Source organism: Dromiciops gliroides, chromosome 2 (genome assembly GCF_019393635.1).
Source record: "Dromiciops gliroides isolate mDroGli1 chromosome 2, mDroGli1.pri, whole genome shotgun sequence".
Lineage (NCBI taxonomy): Eukaryota > Metazoa > Chordata > Mammalia > Microbiotheria > Microbiotheriidae > Dromiciops > Dromiciops gliroides.
Window position 1 is genome coordinate 656304799 of NC_057862.1, and position 18753 is coordinate 656323551.

The 18753-nt window shown below is 42.1% G+C and overlaps 1 protein-coding gene across 1 annotated transcript; it reads right to left on the reverse strand.

The window, feature by feature from the left end:
- Window positions 1-5070, reverse strand: LOC122738512 (immunoglobulin kappa light chain-like). Its single transcript, XM_043980526.1, has 5 exons — window positions 4954-5070; window positions 3054-3413; window positions 2322-2645; window positions 1894-1962; window positions 1-276 (listed from the first exon to the last, which is right to left on the reverse strand). The coding sequence occupies exons 1-5, from the start codon at window positions 4991-4993 to the stop codon at window positions 92-94; spliced, it is 978 nt and encodes a 325-aa protein (XP_043836461.1). The 5' UTR covers window positions 4994-5070; the 3' UTR covers window positions 1-91.
- Between the last annotated feature and the right edge of the window lie 13683 nt (window positions 5071-18753).

Genomic DNA, 18753 nt, shown 5'->3' on the forward strand with positions numbered 1-18753 from the left:
GGTAGGGATGCAGAGAGGGCAGGTGACTGGTAAGTCTGGGAGAAAGGACAAGATCAGGGAGGTAATGTGAAAGCTGACCAAAAGTGGGCCCTCAGCTCAAATGGGTCTGGAAAGTTGGCCCTCCCTTGGGCCTCTGGTGAACCTGGAAACCAGCAAAGAGTGCAGGGGATCGTCGGCTCGCCATCAGAACAACCAGAAGCAGTGCATAGAGTTTAACTCCTCCTAGCAGTCCCACGTAGCAATTCAGGGCAAAAGTGAGGGTCCTCTCCAGCTGGGCTGTTGGGGAGAGAGTCACAGAGTCAAAGACAGAGCCCACCCCCATCTCCTCTCAGAGACTGAATAACTCTTAAGTATCCTGGGAGGTGAGAGGAGGAAAGGAAGGGTCTGATGGAATAATGGACCACCTGCAGGTCACTTTTCCAAGAACTTTCTTATCTTAACAGTAGCACCTACTGTAATAGGGGTGGATTTAATTGATCAAATTGATCCTGAGATGTCCCGAAAGAATTACAAGACTCGGTGATGCAGTTTCCCAAGTTTTATTGAAATACTGTACTGACCACAGGGAGAATCACCCAAAGGAGACAGGGAGGGAAAATGGTTATATTTATGGTCAGAAAAAGTAGGTTAGCTCCTCATTATCTTAATCTCCTCCTTAAGAAGGTACATGGAGGGGGGGGCAGCTAGGTGGCAAAGTGGATAAAGCACCAACCCTGAATTCAGGAGGACCTGAGTTCAAATCCAACCTCAGACACTTGACACTTACTAGCTGTGTGACCCTGGGCAAGTCACTTAACCCCCATTGCCTTGCAAAAAAAAAAAAAAAAGGCCTCAGAAGAAGGTACATGGGAGGCCTTATCCTAATTTGGACTTCCTGGGGTTCTAAGACAACCTCCGAGGTGGGTACCTTTTTCCTTGGAGGTATGTTTTTGGGATTTATATGTCATAAGGTGAACCAAAGGACACATTTGGTCTTTTCTGCACATGTTCATAAAGACATGCTTAGACTTGTCAGAGCCAGAGGGTCTCTCTGTTTTTGTTATCTCTTTACTTTAGATATGGTTTCTAGGTGTCCTATCATCTAGGAATTTTTTATTCATTCATTCATTTATTTGTTTGTTTGTTTGTTTGTGGGGTGATGAGGGTTAAGTGACTTGCCCAGGGTCACACAGCTAGTAAATGTCAAGTGTCTGAGGCCGGATTTGAACTCAGGTCCTCCTGAATCCAAAGTCAGTGCTTTATCTACTGTGCCACCTAGCTGCCCCCTCATCTAGGAATATTAATGTCTATTAATGGTTAATGGCCCCTAGTTATAGTTGCTGTTGATGGTGAGGGTTGATGGGGAACTTGAACCCTCTTGGTTACAGTCCTGTTGATAAGAACACAAACCTTAGTTTTTCTGTTAACCTTTTTAGGTCCCCTTGATCAAATCTGAGGTTATCTGTTAATCCCTTTTAGCTACAGTTGATAGGTTATCTATTAGCCACTTTTAGAGCTCTGTTCTTAGCTTGTCTGTTAACTCCATTTTAGCCTCCTCCATCACAGGGTTATTGCAAGGATCAAATGAGATATCCGTAAAACATTTAGCACAGTGCCTGCTATAAATGTTAGCTATTATTATCATCTGTCATCAATTATCTCACCTCCCCTTCACAGTTACCTTGTGAGAGGAGCAGAGAAGTGACATTATCCCCTTTTTATGGATGGAGAAACTGAGGCCTAGAGAAGTGATCAGCTTTCCTGAGGTCATACAAAACTGAGACCAGAACCCTGCACTCCTCACTCACACTCAGGAAAGACTTGGAGGTGTGAGTGGTCATGGAAAGGTCAAAGGGAAAAAGTCTTGGTTTCACAAACTGGGAGGTCAGAGGTCACTGGGTGGGGAGACCATACCTAGTTTGTTCTGGTCATTTTCCTGACCCCCATGACAGGCCTCCCCTGCATCCAGACTGTTCAGGCACTCTGGAAGAGAAGGGGGAAGAAGAGGCTTGTTAACAGGTGGGCTCTCTGTATAACTCTCTTACTACAACTCACTTCTCTGGTGCTCCTGCTGTCTTCATCTCAAAAAGAAATGAAATGCTTATTAATCACCGTAAGATGTAAGCTTAAGGAGGGCAGGAATAGCTTGGGGTTTTTTCTTTGTATCTCCAGCCCCTCCCACAATGCCTCACACATAGTAGGTGCCTAATAAAGGTTTGTTTGGTTAAACTGACCCTCCCATGGATCTGTAATTCATTTGCAAGGTTAATTAAGGGAGGGAGAGTTTGGTGATCGGAAGCCCCAGGTGTGAAGGGAGAGTCAGTGACCAGTGATTACAATACCTGGATTCCAGAAACACTTAGCCTGCTTCTTGGAAGGAGGCAGCCACAGGGTAACAGCTGAGGTCCCTGTCTCATGGTCTGCCTTGCAGATGACGGTGCCTCCGAGGGTCCTCTTGGACAGATGCAGTGTGCTGAACACAGTGTCGCCCATATCCTCCATCAGGCTCTCTACCTCTGTCCCACTCTGCAGCTGGCCCTCCAAGACCCACGAGAGCCTCAGCGGGGCAGGCTGGTGCCCCAGAGCCACACACAGTATGGGAGAACCAGGGCCTGACGTTAGCAGGGTCAGTTGAGGTGGATGGGGGGCCAGAGGCAACTTCTCAGCTGGAGGAGAAAGGAGAAAGAAGTTACCTTGGAGACAAGATGTCCGAGCATTGCATGGTGCCCCATCCCAGGTGCCCAACTCACTCCCTTTACCTGCTAGGCCCTTTCTCTATCCCCAGTGTTGTAGCTACTCCATCTTCCCAACCCTCCAGTCTTCCCCAGGATGGATCAGCACTTTGAGATCCCAATTATCCTTGAGTCCTCTCTTAGCCCTTCCCAATGCCCCCATCTTCCCTAGAATCCACCTCTCCCTTGCAGTTCAAGTCAACAGACTTGAATGCCTACTCCATTGGAGACATTACGACTGGCCCCCTGAATCTTTTCCCCAAAGTTTCCTGGCCCCCAGCTCTCATCTACTTTCTTTCCAGAATCTGTCACCCCTTGAAACTCCCTAACCTAGGGTCTTACCCTGATAGAGGAGCTGAGTGCCTTCTCCAAAGATGTACTGGTCAGCATTCCACAGTGCACAATAGTACATGCCCACATCTTCAGGGCTGGCATTGCCAACAGTGAGGCGGACGCTGTTCTTTTTGGGGTCTAGCTCAGACAGGAAACGTGGGGTGACACCAGGACCGTAGGTTGGGGCAGCTCCTTCCCTCTGACTCAGCAGAAAGGTTGGGCCTTTCCCAGGAAGTTGCTGATACCAAGATAGGACATGGGCAATAGCGGGGCTACCCAGGACCTGGCACAGGATCTGTGGGTTTCCCTGTCCACTGACCACTGAGGGTTGGGGCTGGAACAAGGAAGGTGCAGGAGTAGCCTGGAAAGCTAAGACAGGCAAAGAATACAGAGGCGACTTTCAGGGGAAGCACTACCCAGAGGCATCTCCTGAGCCCCTATAGTGTGCATAGCTCTGTGTCAAGGAGGTGGCAAAAGAATCGTTAATGTCAGCTGGCCTTTCATCGCTCAGCTTTTTCTTTCATTTCTCTGCATCATTTAACCCAAGGATCTCGTTTCTCCTTGAAACTTTCTATTACATTTAGTTTCTCTGACATTGAACTTGTCTTGTTTTCTCTCACCTCTCCTCCTAACCCTCCTCTTGGCTTCTGTGCCTAGTCTTCTCCCAGCACTAGATGTCCCCAAAAGCAGGGTCTTTATTCCTCTCCGCTTCAGTCCATGCCCTTAATGATCTCATGCACTAATAGCTTCAGCCATCTCTTCTTTGCTGATAAAACAAGAGCTAGTATTTGTATGGGACTTTGTAGTTCCCAAGGCTCTCGTTTAAGCCTCACAACAACCCTGGAAGGTATTATTTCTCCCATTTTTCATGTAGGGAAACTGAGGCAAACAGTGACTTGTCCAGGGTCACCCGGCTAGTTAGTATCTGAGGCTGGATTTGAACTCAGATCTTCCTGATTCCAAGCACAACACTCCATCCACTGTACTGCCTCAAACTCAAATGCAAATTCAAAACTGGGGGTTAAACAGGAATTTAAGGGGATTTTCTAACCCAAAATCTTTATTTCTACTTGCCTTCTTACCTAAACTCAAATCCCAAAATGTTAACTTCTTACTGAACATTTTCGACTACCCCATGAAACTTACGCTCAACATGAGCTCCCCAGGATTACCTCTGAGAACCGCCATTTTCCTATTCCCCCAGGCTAGGCTCCTTCCTCTCTTTCATTCTCCAAGTCCAAGTAGTTACATTCCGTCTCTCTATTAATTCAGCCCACACTAATAGCCCCCTTCTGAGTTTTTATTGTCTGTACAATTCACTTTAGCCCTTAATTGGGTGCTAACTGTTCCTTTACAGGAATCCAAGCATCCTAGCCCCAGGCCACCCCACCACCCGAAAAAAAAAAACAACACTAAAACAAAACAAAGCACCATAACTATTTCCTGTTCGAAGCAGCATAGGTCAAGTTTTAGTCTCTGGGGAGGGGAGGGTGGAAAAACTCTAGGGCAGTAGGGGGAGGGGGTGAGAAGGGTCTGTTATTTCTGTAATAGGGAAATGGGGATCCCTGTGCTATGCCATATCATTCCAACCCCATCCACCATGAGAATCTGGACGTTCTTCTGTTAATATCGTAGAGCTGGGAAAAGGGGCCTTAGAGGTCAGTAATTCCAACTATTTTATGTATTAAAAACAGCAAAACATCTCTAAGAAGTGACTTTCCCCAAGTTAGCCAGGTCGTAAGTTGTCTCTAGTTGCCTCTTCTTTCATGGGACTTCACCTTTTACTTAGGAATCACCCTTTACTTAAAAGCTGTTACTCTTCTCCCGGTTGCCCCCATCCATCTTCACCCCACCAAAAAACCAAATCAACAGGAACTGGAGGAAGCGTACGAAAGGCAAAGGGCCTCACCATTCAGGGAAGACAGTAACAAGCAGAGTAGGAGAGTCATGTCGGACAAGCTCAGGGGTCTCAGCTTCTATTCCAGGGCACTGAGCCGCACACGGGATATTCGCAACTTCTCTTAACTGCCTCCTTCTGTCTTCTGCCGCAGAGGGCGTTGGGACAATGATAGCCACTTCCTGCTCTAGGTAAGTGGGGAGTGGAGAATGGGGTGCAAGTGCATCTCACTCTTGGGGCTCACTTATTATCCAGGCCCCACAGGACTAGGAGAGGAGGAGTTAGGGTTCAGTTAGGTGGGATGGCAGGGAGAGCCACATAAAGGGGAGTAAAAGGAAGTCCCTAACCACCCCCCATGGAAACCCCCTAATCTGGCTGGGGGGGGGGGTTAGGAGGTGGTGTGGGGTAAGACATCGAGCTTCTGGGTATAAATCTCCCAAATCAGAGGCCAAGGGTGGGGTAATGTGTTGATGTTGAGGTTAAGCTCTGGAAACAAAGAAGGAAAAAGATGAGTAGGGCCCTACATACAGCTAGTAGAAGACCCTCTTCTTGGTTTAGCAGGAGTGGATGCTGAAGGAGGCAGTGTGGTCCAGTGGAGAGAGCCCTAGATTTGCTATCAGATTTGGATGTGCATCCAAATGTACAACTTCAAAATGCGGATGTTTATCAGCAAGGTGACTTTGGGCAAGTTGCTGAACCTAGCTGGGCCTCAGTTTCTTCGTCTTCATGAAGAGGTTGGACTATATGGTTTCTAAAGTCTCTCTGTTCTCAAGTTAGGGTCTTTTCCAAGCATCTCTGGCTTCATCCCAAAAGGAATATGCTCACCCCCTTTCCTCCATCTCTTACCCCATCACTGTGGAACTCCCTATTGCCAACTTGGCAGATGAGTGAGATGGCATAAAGAGTATTGAAGCTCCCTTACCCCTGCCTCCACCAGGGGGGACCCGTCCTTGCTCCTGAAGCTTTCTTTTACCCACGTGCTGGGCTCTGTGCTTCTCTACGAATGGTCCAAGCTTCAGCCAAGTGGAGTTACCACCTTGCTGCACATCTACTACACACACACACACACACACACACACACACACACACACACACACACACACACACATGTGCGTAAACACATGCACATCACTATAGTCCCTAAACTTCGGGTTATCCTCAGACTGGAGAATGTATGGGTGACTAGGTCTTCAAAGAAGCCTGGTCACCTTGTTCAATTGTTGTTGTTTTTTTTGTTTTTTGTTTTTTGTTTTTAGTGAGGCAATTGGGATTAAGTGACTTGCCCAGGGTCACACAGCTAGTAAGTGTTAAGTGTCTGAGGCTGCATTTGAACTCAGGTACTCCTGACTCCAGGGCCGGTGCTCTATCCACTGCGCCACCTAGCTGCCCCTCAATTGTTGTTTTTTAATCATCTATCAAGAAGAAGCCTGGAGAGAACCGAAAAAAACTCTACCCTTCAGGGGCATCTGGAAGGAATGGGGATCTTTGTTTGGCGGCCACAGGGAAGGCAGGATCCCTCTCTGGGGTTCTCTCCAAAACCTTATGTTCTGTAACCCCTCCCAATGGCTTTCTCAGGGGGCATTTTTCTTTTGCAAGGAAAAATGGGAAGGAGGTTCAGGTCTAAGCTCTTTTAGGTAGCTGCAGCATCAGTCCTACATATGATATGAGTAGGGCTCCCAACATCTGAAAGGAAAAAGACTAGATATTACTTATCACCAGCTCCTACCTGATTAATCCCTGTGCATTGTGCCAAATATCCTGGCACAGAGAACTTGGCCTGTCCATAACCTTTTTTTTGTTTGTTTTGGCGGGGCAATGGGGGTTAAGTGACTTGCCCAGGGGCACACAGCTAGTAAGTGTCAAATGTCTGAGGCTGGATTTGAACTCAGGTACTCCTGAATCCAGGGCCGGTGCTCTATCCACTGCGCCATCTAGCTGCCCCCTGTCCATAACCTTTTAAAGAATTACTTTCATATTGTGAACTTAATAATCATCAATAAGTACAAATGTTCCACTTTGAGTATCTGCCAAATCCCATTATTTTCTCACACATATCACTGCAAAAAAGTGATATTTTTTTCTTTGAATATTTTGCCCTTTATTTCTTTTTCTTATCTTGTTGTTTTAAGTATTATTTCTATAACTATATGAAATAATAGTGGTGACAAGGCACATCCTTTTGTTGCCCCTATCTCATTAGAAAGACCTCTAGGTTTTCTCCCTTATAGATAATGCTTATCTTGGTTTTAAATAGATACTATTTAAATATTATTCTATAATTGTTACTGTTTATATATGTATATGTGTATAAATGTATTTATATATAAAAACATTTAGTATGTATAAAGGGATGACTAATTTATTACTATTTTTAAATGTATGTTACATTTTTGTAAAAAACTTTTTATGCATGTATTATTATAGTCATATTATTATTATTTTGTCATTAATATCAAGCCAACCCCATATTCTTGCTATAAATCCAGATTGCTTGTAGTGTATATTCTTTTTCTTTCTTTCTTTCTTTCTTTTTTTTGTGGGGCAATGAGGGTTAAGTGACTTGCCCAGGGTCACACAACTAGTAGGTGTCAAGTGTCTGAGGCTGAATTTGAACTCACATCCTCCTAAATCCAACACCAGTGCTTTATCCACTGCGCCACCTAGCTGCCCCATATATTCTTTTTTTTTTTTTTAATGTATAAGGTATTTTATTTTTTCCATTACATGTAAAGATAGTTCTCAACTTTTGTTTATACAAGCTTTACAATTTCAGATTTTTCTCCCTCCCTCCCCTCCCTCCCCCCCTCCCCTAGACAGCAGGTAATCTGATATAGGTTATATCTATATATCTCTATACATAGACATATAGATATAGATATATACACACACATATATATACACATAATAACATTAATCCTATTTCTGCATTAATCCTGTTACAAGAGAAAAAATCAGAGCAGTGATGCAAAACCTCAAAATAGAAAAAAAAAACAACAGCACCCAAAACAAAAGAAATAATATGGTTCAATCAGCATCTATACTCCACAGTTCTTTCTTTCTTTTTTTTTTCTTGGATTTGGAGATCCTCTTCTATCATGAGTTCCCTGGAACTCTTCTGTACCATTGCATTGGTGAGAAGAATCATATATTCTTTTTAATGTGTTATTTTAGCTTCCTTGCTAAGATTTTATTCAATATTTTTGCATTGATATTCATAAGATAGTGGTCTATAGTTTTCTTTCTCCAATTTCTCTCTCCCTGATTTAGGCATGAGGATTATATTTGTCTTGTACAAGGAGTTTGATAGAATCAGGGATGTGCTGCTTTCAAAAAAGAATATACACATAATACACACACAATACACCTTTACATTTAATCTTCATTATGAACATTTTCTTCAAAAATTGTTTTCAGTCTAGACAATCAAGAAAACATTAAATCAAATCCTTATTTGTAGCATTTGCCAAATGAAAATTTAGCTCTGCCAAGATAGGTCCTTAATTTATTTCTTGTTTATCTTTTTGCTAGATTTGTCTCGTTTTTAAAGGGAGAAACTGAACTACCTAATTATTATAATTTTGCTGTAATTTGATAAATTTTTCCTTGAAATACTTAGATGTTATGCCATTTATTGCATATATATCATGTACTGATATTATTTAATTATTTGGGGGGGGCAAGGCAGTTGGAGTTAAGTGACTTGCCCAGGGTCACACAGCCAGTAAGTGTCAAGTGTTTGATGATGGATTTGAACTCACGTCCTCCTGAATCCAGGGCTGGTGCTCTATTCACTGTACCACCTAGTTGCTCTAGTATTACTTATGAAATAATCTCTCTCTTTTTTTTTTTTTTTTTGTCAGGGCAATGGGGATTAAGTGACTTGCCCAGGGTCACACAGCTAGTAAGTGTCAAGTGTCTGAGGTTGGATTTGAACTCAGGTACTCCTGAATCCAGGGCCAGTGTTTTATCCACTGCGCCACCTAGCCACCCCTCTAGTATTACTTATGGATGGTGCCCTTGAGCAAATGTAGCTTCCCTACTTATCCCTTTTAACTATGTCTATTTTTACTGTTGGCTTTTCTTAGATTCTTGCTATTATCTCTGTGTTTTTTAATTCACTTGAAGCATAATAATTTCTTCTATTTTAACCCTCATTTTAACTCTGTGTGAGTCTTTATATTTCAAGTGTATTTTTGGTAAACAACATGCTGTTTTGATTCTGTTTTCTAATTCATTCTGCTCTCTGCTCTGTTTTATGGGTGAATTCATTCCATTCACTTTCCTAGTTATAATTATTAATGTATTTGCTCTATCATATCTGCATATTTTTTCCCTTTTCTTTCTTACCTCGCTCCTTTCTTTGCAAAGGAGGAGTTAGAGAGAAGAAATCTGATTTAAACTAGTCTTTTATAATCAGTGTCTTGTTCTTATTCCTGTGCTCTTCTCTTCAGGGAGTATACTTCCTCCTTGCCTTCCCTTTACTTATCCCCCAACCATGGGTTGTCCAGAACCCCCCAGGGCTCCCAGCTGGGAAAATTGCCATGACTGGGATTGGATGAGATAGGAGTTATCCATTCTAATCCTTCCAATAGAACCATGTGTCTTGCCTCTAAATCCTCCAGAGCCTTAGGAACTATCATCTGACTAACTCATGTATCCTAAGGATGGTGGACCTTGCCATTTTCTCAGTTCTACTGTCGTAGGATTCTGTATTGAGCTGCAGCTAAGTTATCTTTTGTGTCTTGAGAGGTGGGACTGCCACCTATTTTCTATTTCTATCCCTAGCACAGCACTTCACACATAGTAAGCACTTACTAAATGCCTTTTTCATTCACTTATTCATTCACCAAGCCTAGATGCTGATCTCTGCTTCTTACACTTTCTTTTTTTTAGTCTTCATACATAACACTGAAGTTGACATTTGTTTTGCTTGTGACTATTCCCTCCCTTACTCTACCCCACCCCCAACCACCTCTCCTCTCTCTTTTTGAATGTAAAATATTTCTACACAAAACTCTTTGAGTATGTAGGTTTGTGTGTGCATGTATGTTTAACCCTCATTTTTCCAGCTCACATATGAGGGAGTCTCAGGAGATGCCTTCCTCCAATCTGTATGTTCTTTATCTTGTGTACCTCAAATATGCAAAATATTACATTCTTCCCTTTTTCCTTACTTCTTCCCTGTCTACCATAGGGTCTGATGGCCTGTGCCAGTCTCTGTCCTCTACCATTTCAGTTTGCCCTGGATTTATTGCTCTGGGGTTGCCCAGCTTCCAGCAAGAGCATAGGCTCCTTGGTGCTGCATTCCAACCCATCTGTTCCTCCCCCCCCAAAAAAAACCACTCATATTATTAAGGAAATGTGCTTTCTATAGAGTTGCTGATTATATAAATAGTTATGGCCTCAAAGTTTAGGGCTTTCCCCAGCATAGGGAGGGAGAGTAAAAAAAAAAAAGTACCTAATGTACAAACATGAATCAGGCATGGAACAGGTAATTTATTCCTACACAGAAAAGGAGTGCTAAGTAAAAAAGAATCACAGATTAATCAGAACAAAATCCAGTAATTTACCATGACCTGTACAATCAGCTGGGAGAATAATGTTTAAGTCTTGTTGGAGCACAGCTTCTTTGCAAAGCTGCTGGTTAACTATTCTGTATCTTTCCTCTCCTGAGCCCAGTTTGATCAAACATCAAGGAGAATTGTCTTTCTGGGGACTGCCCCTTAAGTCTGACTCTGCTCACTGTTGCTATTACTATTACTCTGATAGACCTTGCCTCTGTTGCTTTCTAAGTAACACTAATCTCATAGGCTTTCCAAGATCCCCTCGACAAGGTGAACACTGTATGAAAGAAAACACAAAAGAGGAGAAGCCTAGGGCTTCCATTACAAGCAGGGAGTAGGACCCCACCATCACAAGAACTCCTCCCTCTTCCACTTTCAGCTAGAGGTATGTCTTATTCTCTTGACTGCTGCCTCTAATAGGTGTAGCGGTGAGAAGCTGTACCCTCCTCTACAACTATGTGATTCAGCAACAGTTGGGGGGATTCAGTTCTGTGATAAGGCATACACAACCAATAAGCAGGAAGAGATTATCCGTGCATGCTTCCCCCTTAGGGTGGGAAATGGAAGAAGAGAAATCCATGTACTTCACTGAAATGTATTAAATGGGGCATCTTTAGGGCTCTACACCTCATATGTACTTTTTTCCTTTCCTTAAAACAACAAAACAGAACAAACCATACCCAGTTTCTTTGTTAATATGTTTGTATTTAATTTCCTCTGAGGCATAGGGATATACAAGGAAGACTAGTACTTCTGGTATAATGGCTGCCCAGCCATTTTCAGGTCTGATTTCCACCTTTCCTGTCTACTTGCCACCCAACTCTAACTTGTGACTCCTAGAAGCTGTAGCCATACCCTAGTAAACCATTTTGGCAGATGGGCTACACCAGGTTAAGGGTAACCAAGACATGGCAGAGAGTCCTTGGGAGGAAAGGAGACAGGAACAGCAAGAGCAACAGTCACTTACTACTAAAGACGTGTGTCTTATGATCTCATCACCAACACTGTCTTCCGTTTACTTAAATGCAACAAAACTCTGCGGATGCAGCCTCACAGCAAACATTGGCACTTAACAGACTATGTCATTACAGTATGTAAGAGTGATGAAGGCTATGTGTGGCACACAGTGCTGGACTGATCATAGACTTATCCTCTCCAAGCTAAATACAGTTCTCCCCATTTGGAAAATCCTCGTAAAAATTTTTTTACCCTCCCTTTGTACCAGAGAAGTCTGGGTTTTTTTTTTCTTTTTCTTTTATGGGGTGTTTACAGTACCTTATTGCAAAATTTGGGTTGATATTATACAGTACTATGCATGTATTTTATGCATTCCTGAGTTTCTAAACTTTTTCTGTGTCATCTGCTGGCCTTCACTTGTCTGGTGTGTCTGCAAGACTCCCCAAAAAACTCAAATTTTTTTCTTATGTCGACCCATGCTATATGGAAACATCAATGGAGAAGGTCACCTTCCACCATATGGAAGGGATAACTGTATTTGCATTGAACAAAAACAATGGCCCCAAGGCAGGACAACTACCAAAAGACTTAATGTCTATAGACTAGAGCATTTTTCTGAGTGTGAACAGTTCATTACTAGCTTGGAGAGAAACCTGAGCCAATATATGGTTGGCAACAATGGAACGGAAAAAGAGTGGGCAGCTTTCAGAGATTTGGTGTACAGCATTTCATTTGCTCATCGGGGCCAGAACACTCACAAACATCAAGGTTTGTTTGAGAAAAATGGTGGACAAATTCAGAAGTTGCTAAATGAAAAATGAAAACACAGGGTTTTCCTGCAGATCTGTCTCTAAGAAGGCAGCATTTAACTATATTAAAAGTAAAATTTGGGGCAGCTAGGTGGTGCAGTAGATAGAGGATTCAGGAGGACCTGAGTTCAAATCCTGCCCCAGACACTTAACACTTACTAGCTGTGTGACCCTGGGCAAGTCACTTAATCCCAATTGCCTCACCCAAAAAAAAAAAGTAAAGTTCAAGCAAAGCTTAGAGAGATTCAGGATTCTAAGATCAATAAGAAGGCAGATGAAATTCTGTTTTAAACTGATAGTAACAATTCAGAGTGCTTTTATGAATCCTGAAGGCTATTTATGGGCCAAAGACTGATGGTGCATCTCAACTACTCAGTGCTGAAGGAGCCACATTGATTAGTGATTAAGGATGTGATCCTGGAGAGATGGACTGAACACTTTCATATTGTTCTCAACAGACCATCATCAATCAATGCTGAAGTCACTGACCATTTACCTCAGGTTGAAGTCAATCCGTCTCTAGCCAAATTTCCAACTGAAGAAGAGGTTTTAAATGCTATTAGGCTCCTCTCAGTGTGGCCAAATGTCCGGTGCTGATTCTATTCCAGCTGAAATTTACAAGGCAGGGGGTCCACCGCTCATGCAAAAGCTTACTGACATTTTCCAGGTTATATGGCAAGAGAAGGTTATCCTCCGGGAGTTCAAGGAAGCCTCCGTTGTCCTCTATCAAGGAAAGGGGAAAAAATAAAGGAAAGGGAAACAGATGGTCCTCTGACAGTCTCAGGGGTATCTCTCTCTTAATCATTTCTCTCAAGATTCTTGCCAGAGTCCTCCTTAATAGGCTGATCCTTCACTTGGAAGATGGTCATCTTTTTGAGAACCAGTGTGGCTTCAGAAAGCACCAAGGAATAGTTGACATAGTGTTAACTATCCAGAAACCCCAGCAGAAATGTCAGGGGCAGAACAGAGGTCTGTATACAACATTCATTGTTCTAACCAAGGCCTATGATACTGTCAATCATGAGGGCTTGTGGAAGAGCATGCCTGGAGATATCAATCAATATTGTACATCATTCTCATGACAGCATGCTTGTGTGGGTTCTGGATAATGGAGAATGCTCTTGTTGGTGGAGTTGTGAATTGATATAACCATTCTGGAGAACAAGTTGGAACTATGCCCAAAGGGCTACAAAACTGCATACCCTTTGACCCAGTAATACCACTATTAGGTCCATATCCCAAAGAGATCATTAAAAAGGGGAAAGGACCTACATGTACAAAAATATTTATAGATGCTCTTTTTGTGGTGGCAAAGAATTGGAAACTGAGGAGATGCCCATCAATTGGAAAATGGCTGAACAAGTTGTGGTATTTGAATGTAATGGAATACTGTTGTGCTGTAAGAAATGACAAGCAGGGGCAGCTAGGTGGTGCAGTGGATAAAGCACCAGCCCTGGATTCAGGAGGACCTGAGTTCAAATCCAACCTCAGATGCATGACATTTACTAGCTGTGTGACACTGGGCAAGTCACTTAACCCTCATTGCCTCACCAAAAAGAAAAGAAAAGAAAAAAAGAAATGACAAGCAGACAGATTTCAGAAAAACCTGGAAAGACTTATGTGAACAGATGCTGAATGAAGTGAGAGGAACCAGGACACAATAACAGCAACATTGTATGATGATCAACTGTGATAGACTTGGCTCTTCTCAGTAGTGCAATGATCCAAGACAATTTCAAAAGATTCATGATGGAAAATGCTCTCCATATCCAGAAAAAAACAACAACTGTGGTGTCTAAATGCAGATCAAAGCATACTATTTTCACTTTTTGGGTTGTTTTTTGTTTCTTCTTTCTTGGGTTTCTCTCTTTTTTTCTGATTCTTTTCTCACAACATGACTAATGTGGAAATATGTCCAACGTGATTGTGCTATATAACCTGTATCAGATTACTTGCTGTCTTGGGAAGGGAAGTAGGAAGGCAGAAAAAATTGGAACTTAAAATTTTACAAAAATGAATGTTAAAAACTTGGAAAAGGGGGCAGCTAGGTGGCGCAGTGGATAAAGCACCGGCCCTGGATTCAGGAGTACCTGAGTTCAAATCTGGCCTCAGACACTTGACACTTACTAGCTGTGTGACCCTGGGCAAGTCACTTAACCCCCAATGCCCTGCAAAAAAAACCAAAAAACAAAAAAAACTTGGAAAAGTTAGGGGCAGCTAGGTGGCACAGTGGATAGAGCACTGGCCCTGGAATCAGGAGGACCTGAGTTCAAATCTGACCTCAGACACTTAACACTTACTAGCTGTGTAACCCTGGGCAAGTCACTTAACCCCAACTGCCTCACTTAAAAAAAAAACTTGGAAAAATTAAATAAAATACTAATAAAAATAATAAAGAATGCTCTCTTGCTTTCCCAGTCACCAGTGGAGTGAAGCTGGGCTGTGTGCTTGCTCCCATGCTTTTTAGCATGATGTTTTCAGTGATGTTGTAAGATACGTTGAACAAGGATGAAAAGCACTGATGATAAATTATTTAACTTGACCAGGCTACAAGCCAAGACTAAAGTGGAAGGAGAGTTGGTGTGTGACTTTTTGTTTGCAAATGATTGAGCACTCAGTGTAGCCTCTGAAGCTGAGATGCAACAAAGTATGGATCGATTCTCTGCTGCTTGTGTTACTTTTGGCCTAACAATTAACAGCAGGAAAACATAGGTTCTCCCCAGCTAGCACCCACACCATCCATACATGGAATCACTGGTTATATCAAATGGAGAAAATCTGAATGCTGTGGATGTTACCTTGGCAGTATACTTTTTAGGGATATACAAAGCTCTAAAGTATGGGGAAATGAGGTATTGGGCTTACTACCAAACCTGAAGGCCTACAGAGCCATTGGGCCAACCTCATTGTTGTATGCCTGTGAAACCTGGACAGTCTACCAGCACCATGCCAGGAAATTGAATCACTTCCCCTTGAATTGTCTTAGGAAGATTCTGAAGATCACCTGGCAAGATAAAAAGACTTACAAGGGGAGCAAATAAAAATGTTTATTACAGCGCAGCTAGGTGGCGAAGTGGATAAAGCACTGGCCCTGGAGTCAGGAGGACCTGAGTTCAAATTCAACCTCAGACACTTGATACTTACTACCTGTGTGACACTGGGCAAGTCACTTAAACCCAATTGCCTCACCCCCCCCCCCCAAAAAAAAAAAAGGCTTACATGAACTGATATATAGTGAAATGAATCAGGAGAATGTTGTACACTGTAACAGCAATAGTGTTGGATGAAGAATTGTGTATTGCAACTATTCTCAGCATTACAATGATCCAAGACAATTCCAAAGGACTAATGATGAAGCATACTATCCACCTCCAAAGAAAGAACTGATATTGATTAAACCCATATTGAAACATGCTATTTTTCACTTTCTTACATTTTTTTCTTTTATTCAAGTTTTCTTAAACAAAAGGACTAATATGGTAATGTTTTACATAATTGCACATGTATAACCTATATCTGATTTCTTACTGCCTCAGGGAAGAGGGAGGGGAGGGAAGGAAGGAGGGATAGAATTTGGATTTTAAAACTTCAAATAAAAATGTTTATTACTGGGGCAGCTAGCTGGCACAGTGGATAAAGCACCAGCCCTGGATTCAGGAGTACCTGAATTCAAATCCAGCCTCTGACACTTGACACTTACTAGCTGTGTGAACCTGGGTAAGTCACTTAACCCTCATTGCCCCACAAAAAACCAAAACCAAAACCAAAAATGTTTATTACTATTTTAAAATATTCAATTTTTTCACTTAATAGCATTTTCCCCAATTACATGTAAAGATAGTTTTCAATAATCATTTTTGTAAGATTTTGAGTTCCAAATTTTTCTCCCTACTTCCCTTCCCTCCCCAAGACAACAAGCAACCTGATATGTAACATTCATATTAAGATAATTTTTGAGTTACAAATTTTCTCTTTCCCTCTCCCTTAATCATGTTTTGAGATAAGACATAGACAGAAAGGGAAAAAAAGCCTCAAAAATAAGTACAGAAAGTGAAAAATAGTGTGCTTTGATCTGCATTCCAATTTCATCAGTTCTTTCTCTGGAGGTGGATAGCATTTTTCATCATGAGTCCTTTGGAATTTTCTTAGATCATCGTATTGTTGAAAATAGCTAAGTTATTCTCAGTTGATCATCACACAATGTTGCTGTTACTGTGTACAGTGTTCTCTTGGTTCTGCTCAAGTCACTTTGTAGCACTTCATATAAGTCTTTCCAGGTTTTTCTGAAATCAGTCTGCTCATCATTTCTTTCTTTTCTTTTCTTTTCTTTTTTTTTTGGGTGAGGCATTTGGGGTTAAGTGACTTGCCCAGGGTCACACAGCTAGTAAGTGTCAAGTGTCTGGGGCTGGATTTGAACTCAGGTCCTTCTGAATCCAGGGCTGGTGCCTTATCCATTGTGTCACCCAGCTGCCCTCTAGATTTCTTTACAGGTGACATTTTTTCTCCACATATGTCTCACTGATAAGACACCAACCTTTAGAAGAACATAGTCCATATGCACACAAAGCGTGGTGTTTTTTTTTCTTTTCACTTGATCTACTATCCTGTTTGTTTTCAAGGCTTTTTTTGCCCTGAACCAACTGTCCTCTGGTTTGCTAGCAAAACTAAACATGTTGGTGCCAATTTATGAGCTGTGACTTCAAATGTGTTCTGATCTACAGAGTCCTTCCAATATATGGTAGCTTTTCTGAGGCCCTACATGTGGAGAAGGGGACCTCAAGTGTTTCATAGTGATGTAGGAGGCAAAAAGGGATTAACAGAAAAACCTAAGATCCAAGCTTTAATTCAGATATTAGCTCTAAAAAGGAGTCAGAGGGGCAGCTAGACGGCACAGTGGATAGAGCACCAGCCCTGGATTCAGGAGTACCTGAGTTCAAATCTGGCCTCAGACACTTAACACTTACTAGCTGTGTGACCCTGGGCAAGTCACTTAACCCCAATTGCCTTACTAAAAACACCAAACCAAAACAAAACACATCTTTATCAAAAGGGAGTCAGACCCCAGTTAATGGATAACTTATGTTAGGTTCTCTTACCCATAGTGATCAACATCCATAACGGACCAGAACAGGTCAGGTCAAAATAACAGTAAAGGAAAAAGACAACCTATAGAAATTCTAATGAAAAATGATTATATTTTGAAACTAGCCATGGGAATCAGAAAGAGACGTGCGCAGAAAAGGCCAAATTCGTCCCCAGATTCACCTTATGATGTGTAAACCCCCAAAACACACCTCCACTGAAAAAAGGTACCCACCTTGGGGGTTGGCTTAGGACCCCAGGAACTCCAAATTAGGATAGGCTTTCCCCTGTATCTCCCCAAGGTGGAGATTATTCTAATGAGACTGATAATCAATTTATCCATACTATAAATATAACTGTCTTTCCTTTCCTTACTCGAGAGACACCTTTCCACTATTCTGGTTCTCTCCCTGTGGTCACCCACAGTATTGCAATAAAACTTAGGAAACTGAGTCACTGAGTCTTGTAATTCTTTTGGCACGACTCACAATCAATTGGACCCCAAATTCCATCCTGCATCAGAGCCACTAAACCTCTGTCTAGAAAGTTGATTTGTTTTCTTTCAGTTCAAGACCTTACCCTAACTTATTGCTACTGTCCAGTACATCTCCTAAATCTTCCTCTTAGCAGGTTAGGTCCTAACTAGGACCTAATTACCATTATGACATGAATCACTAGATATATCTGGGATTCAGACTTTCCCAGTTTTTGAAACCCTAAATAACTCCCATAGATCCATGCAAATGAGTGGGTGGGGGAAAGTACTGAAGTTTACTTTTCTCTAGCCTTTTCATATGCAAATAAACTACTTAAAGCCTTACTTTGTCCCTTTGACTTGGTGCTAAGTAGTCCCATTTGGAAGTCTGGAAGGGGCTGACTTTTTACTTAGTGAAAATAAAATGTAACCAGCACACCCTTTACACTTAGTTGTCTCTGCTACTTGAATTTAAAAATTTCTTGAGGCTTCAAGTGTGATTGGATAGTTATCTCTTAACGTTCTCTCCTCCATTCTCCCCTCCACTCCCAAAATGGGTTAGGGAAGTTTTTCCTTGAAAATAAACAAAGATATCCCCGGAATTTGGCCCAGAGGGCTCAAGTTGTACCACATAGATGCCATTATGATGTTGGGTCAACTCTTTATGTTTGCCAGCCCTGGCAAAATGGATGGAAGGCCTTGAATGCTCTGTGTGTGTGTGTTAACCAAAGAAACATCTCTTAACATCTTTTAGTGTTACCAGGGAAGGCAAATGCGGTCCCACCGAAAAAATAGTTACAACCAGCTTTTATTAGGAATGAATGAAAGTCATTTATTAAGTATTTGCCACGCACCAATCACCTTGCTAAATGCTGGATACAAAAGAGAGGGGGCGGGAACTCTGCCCTCAGGAAGTTTCCATTCC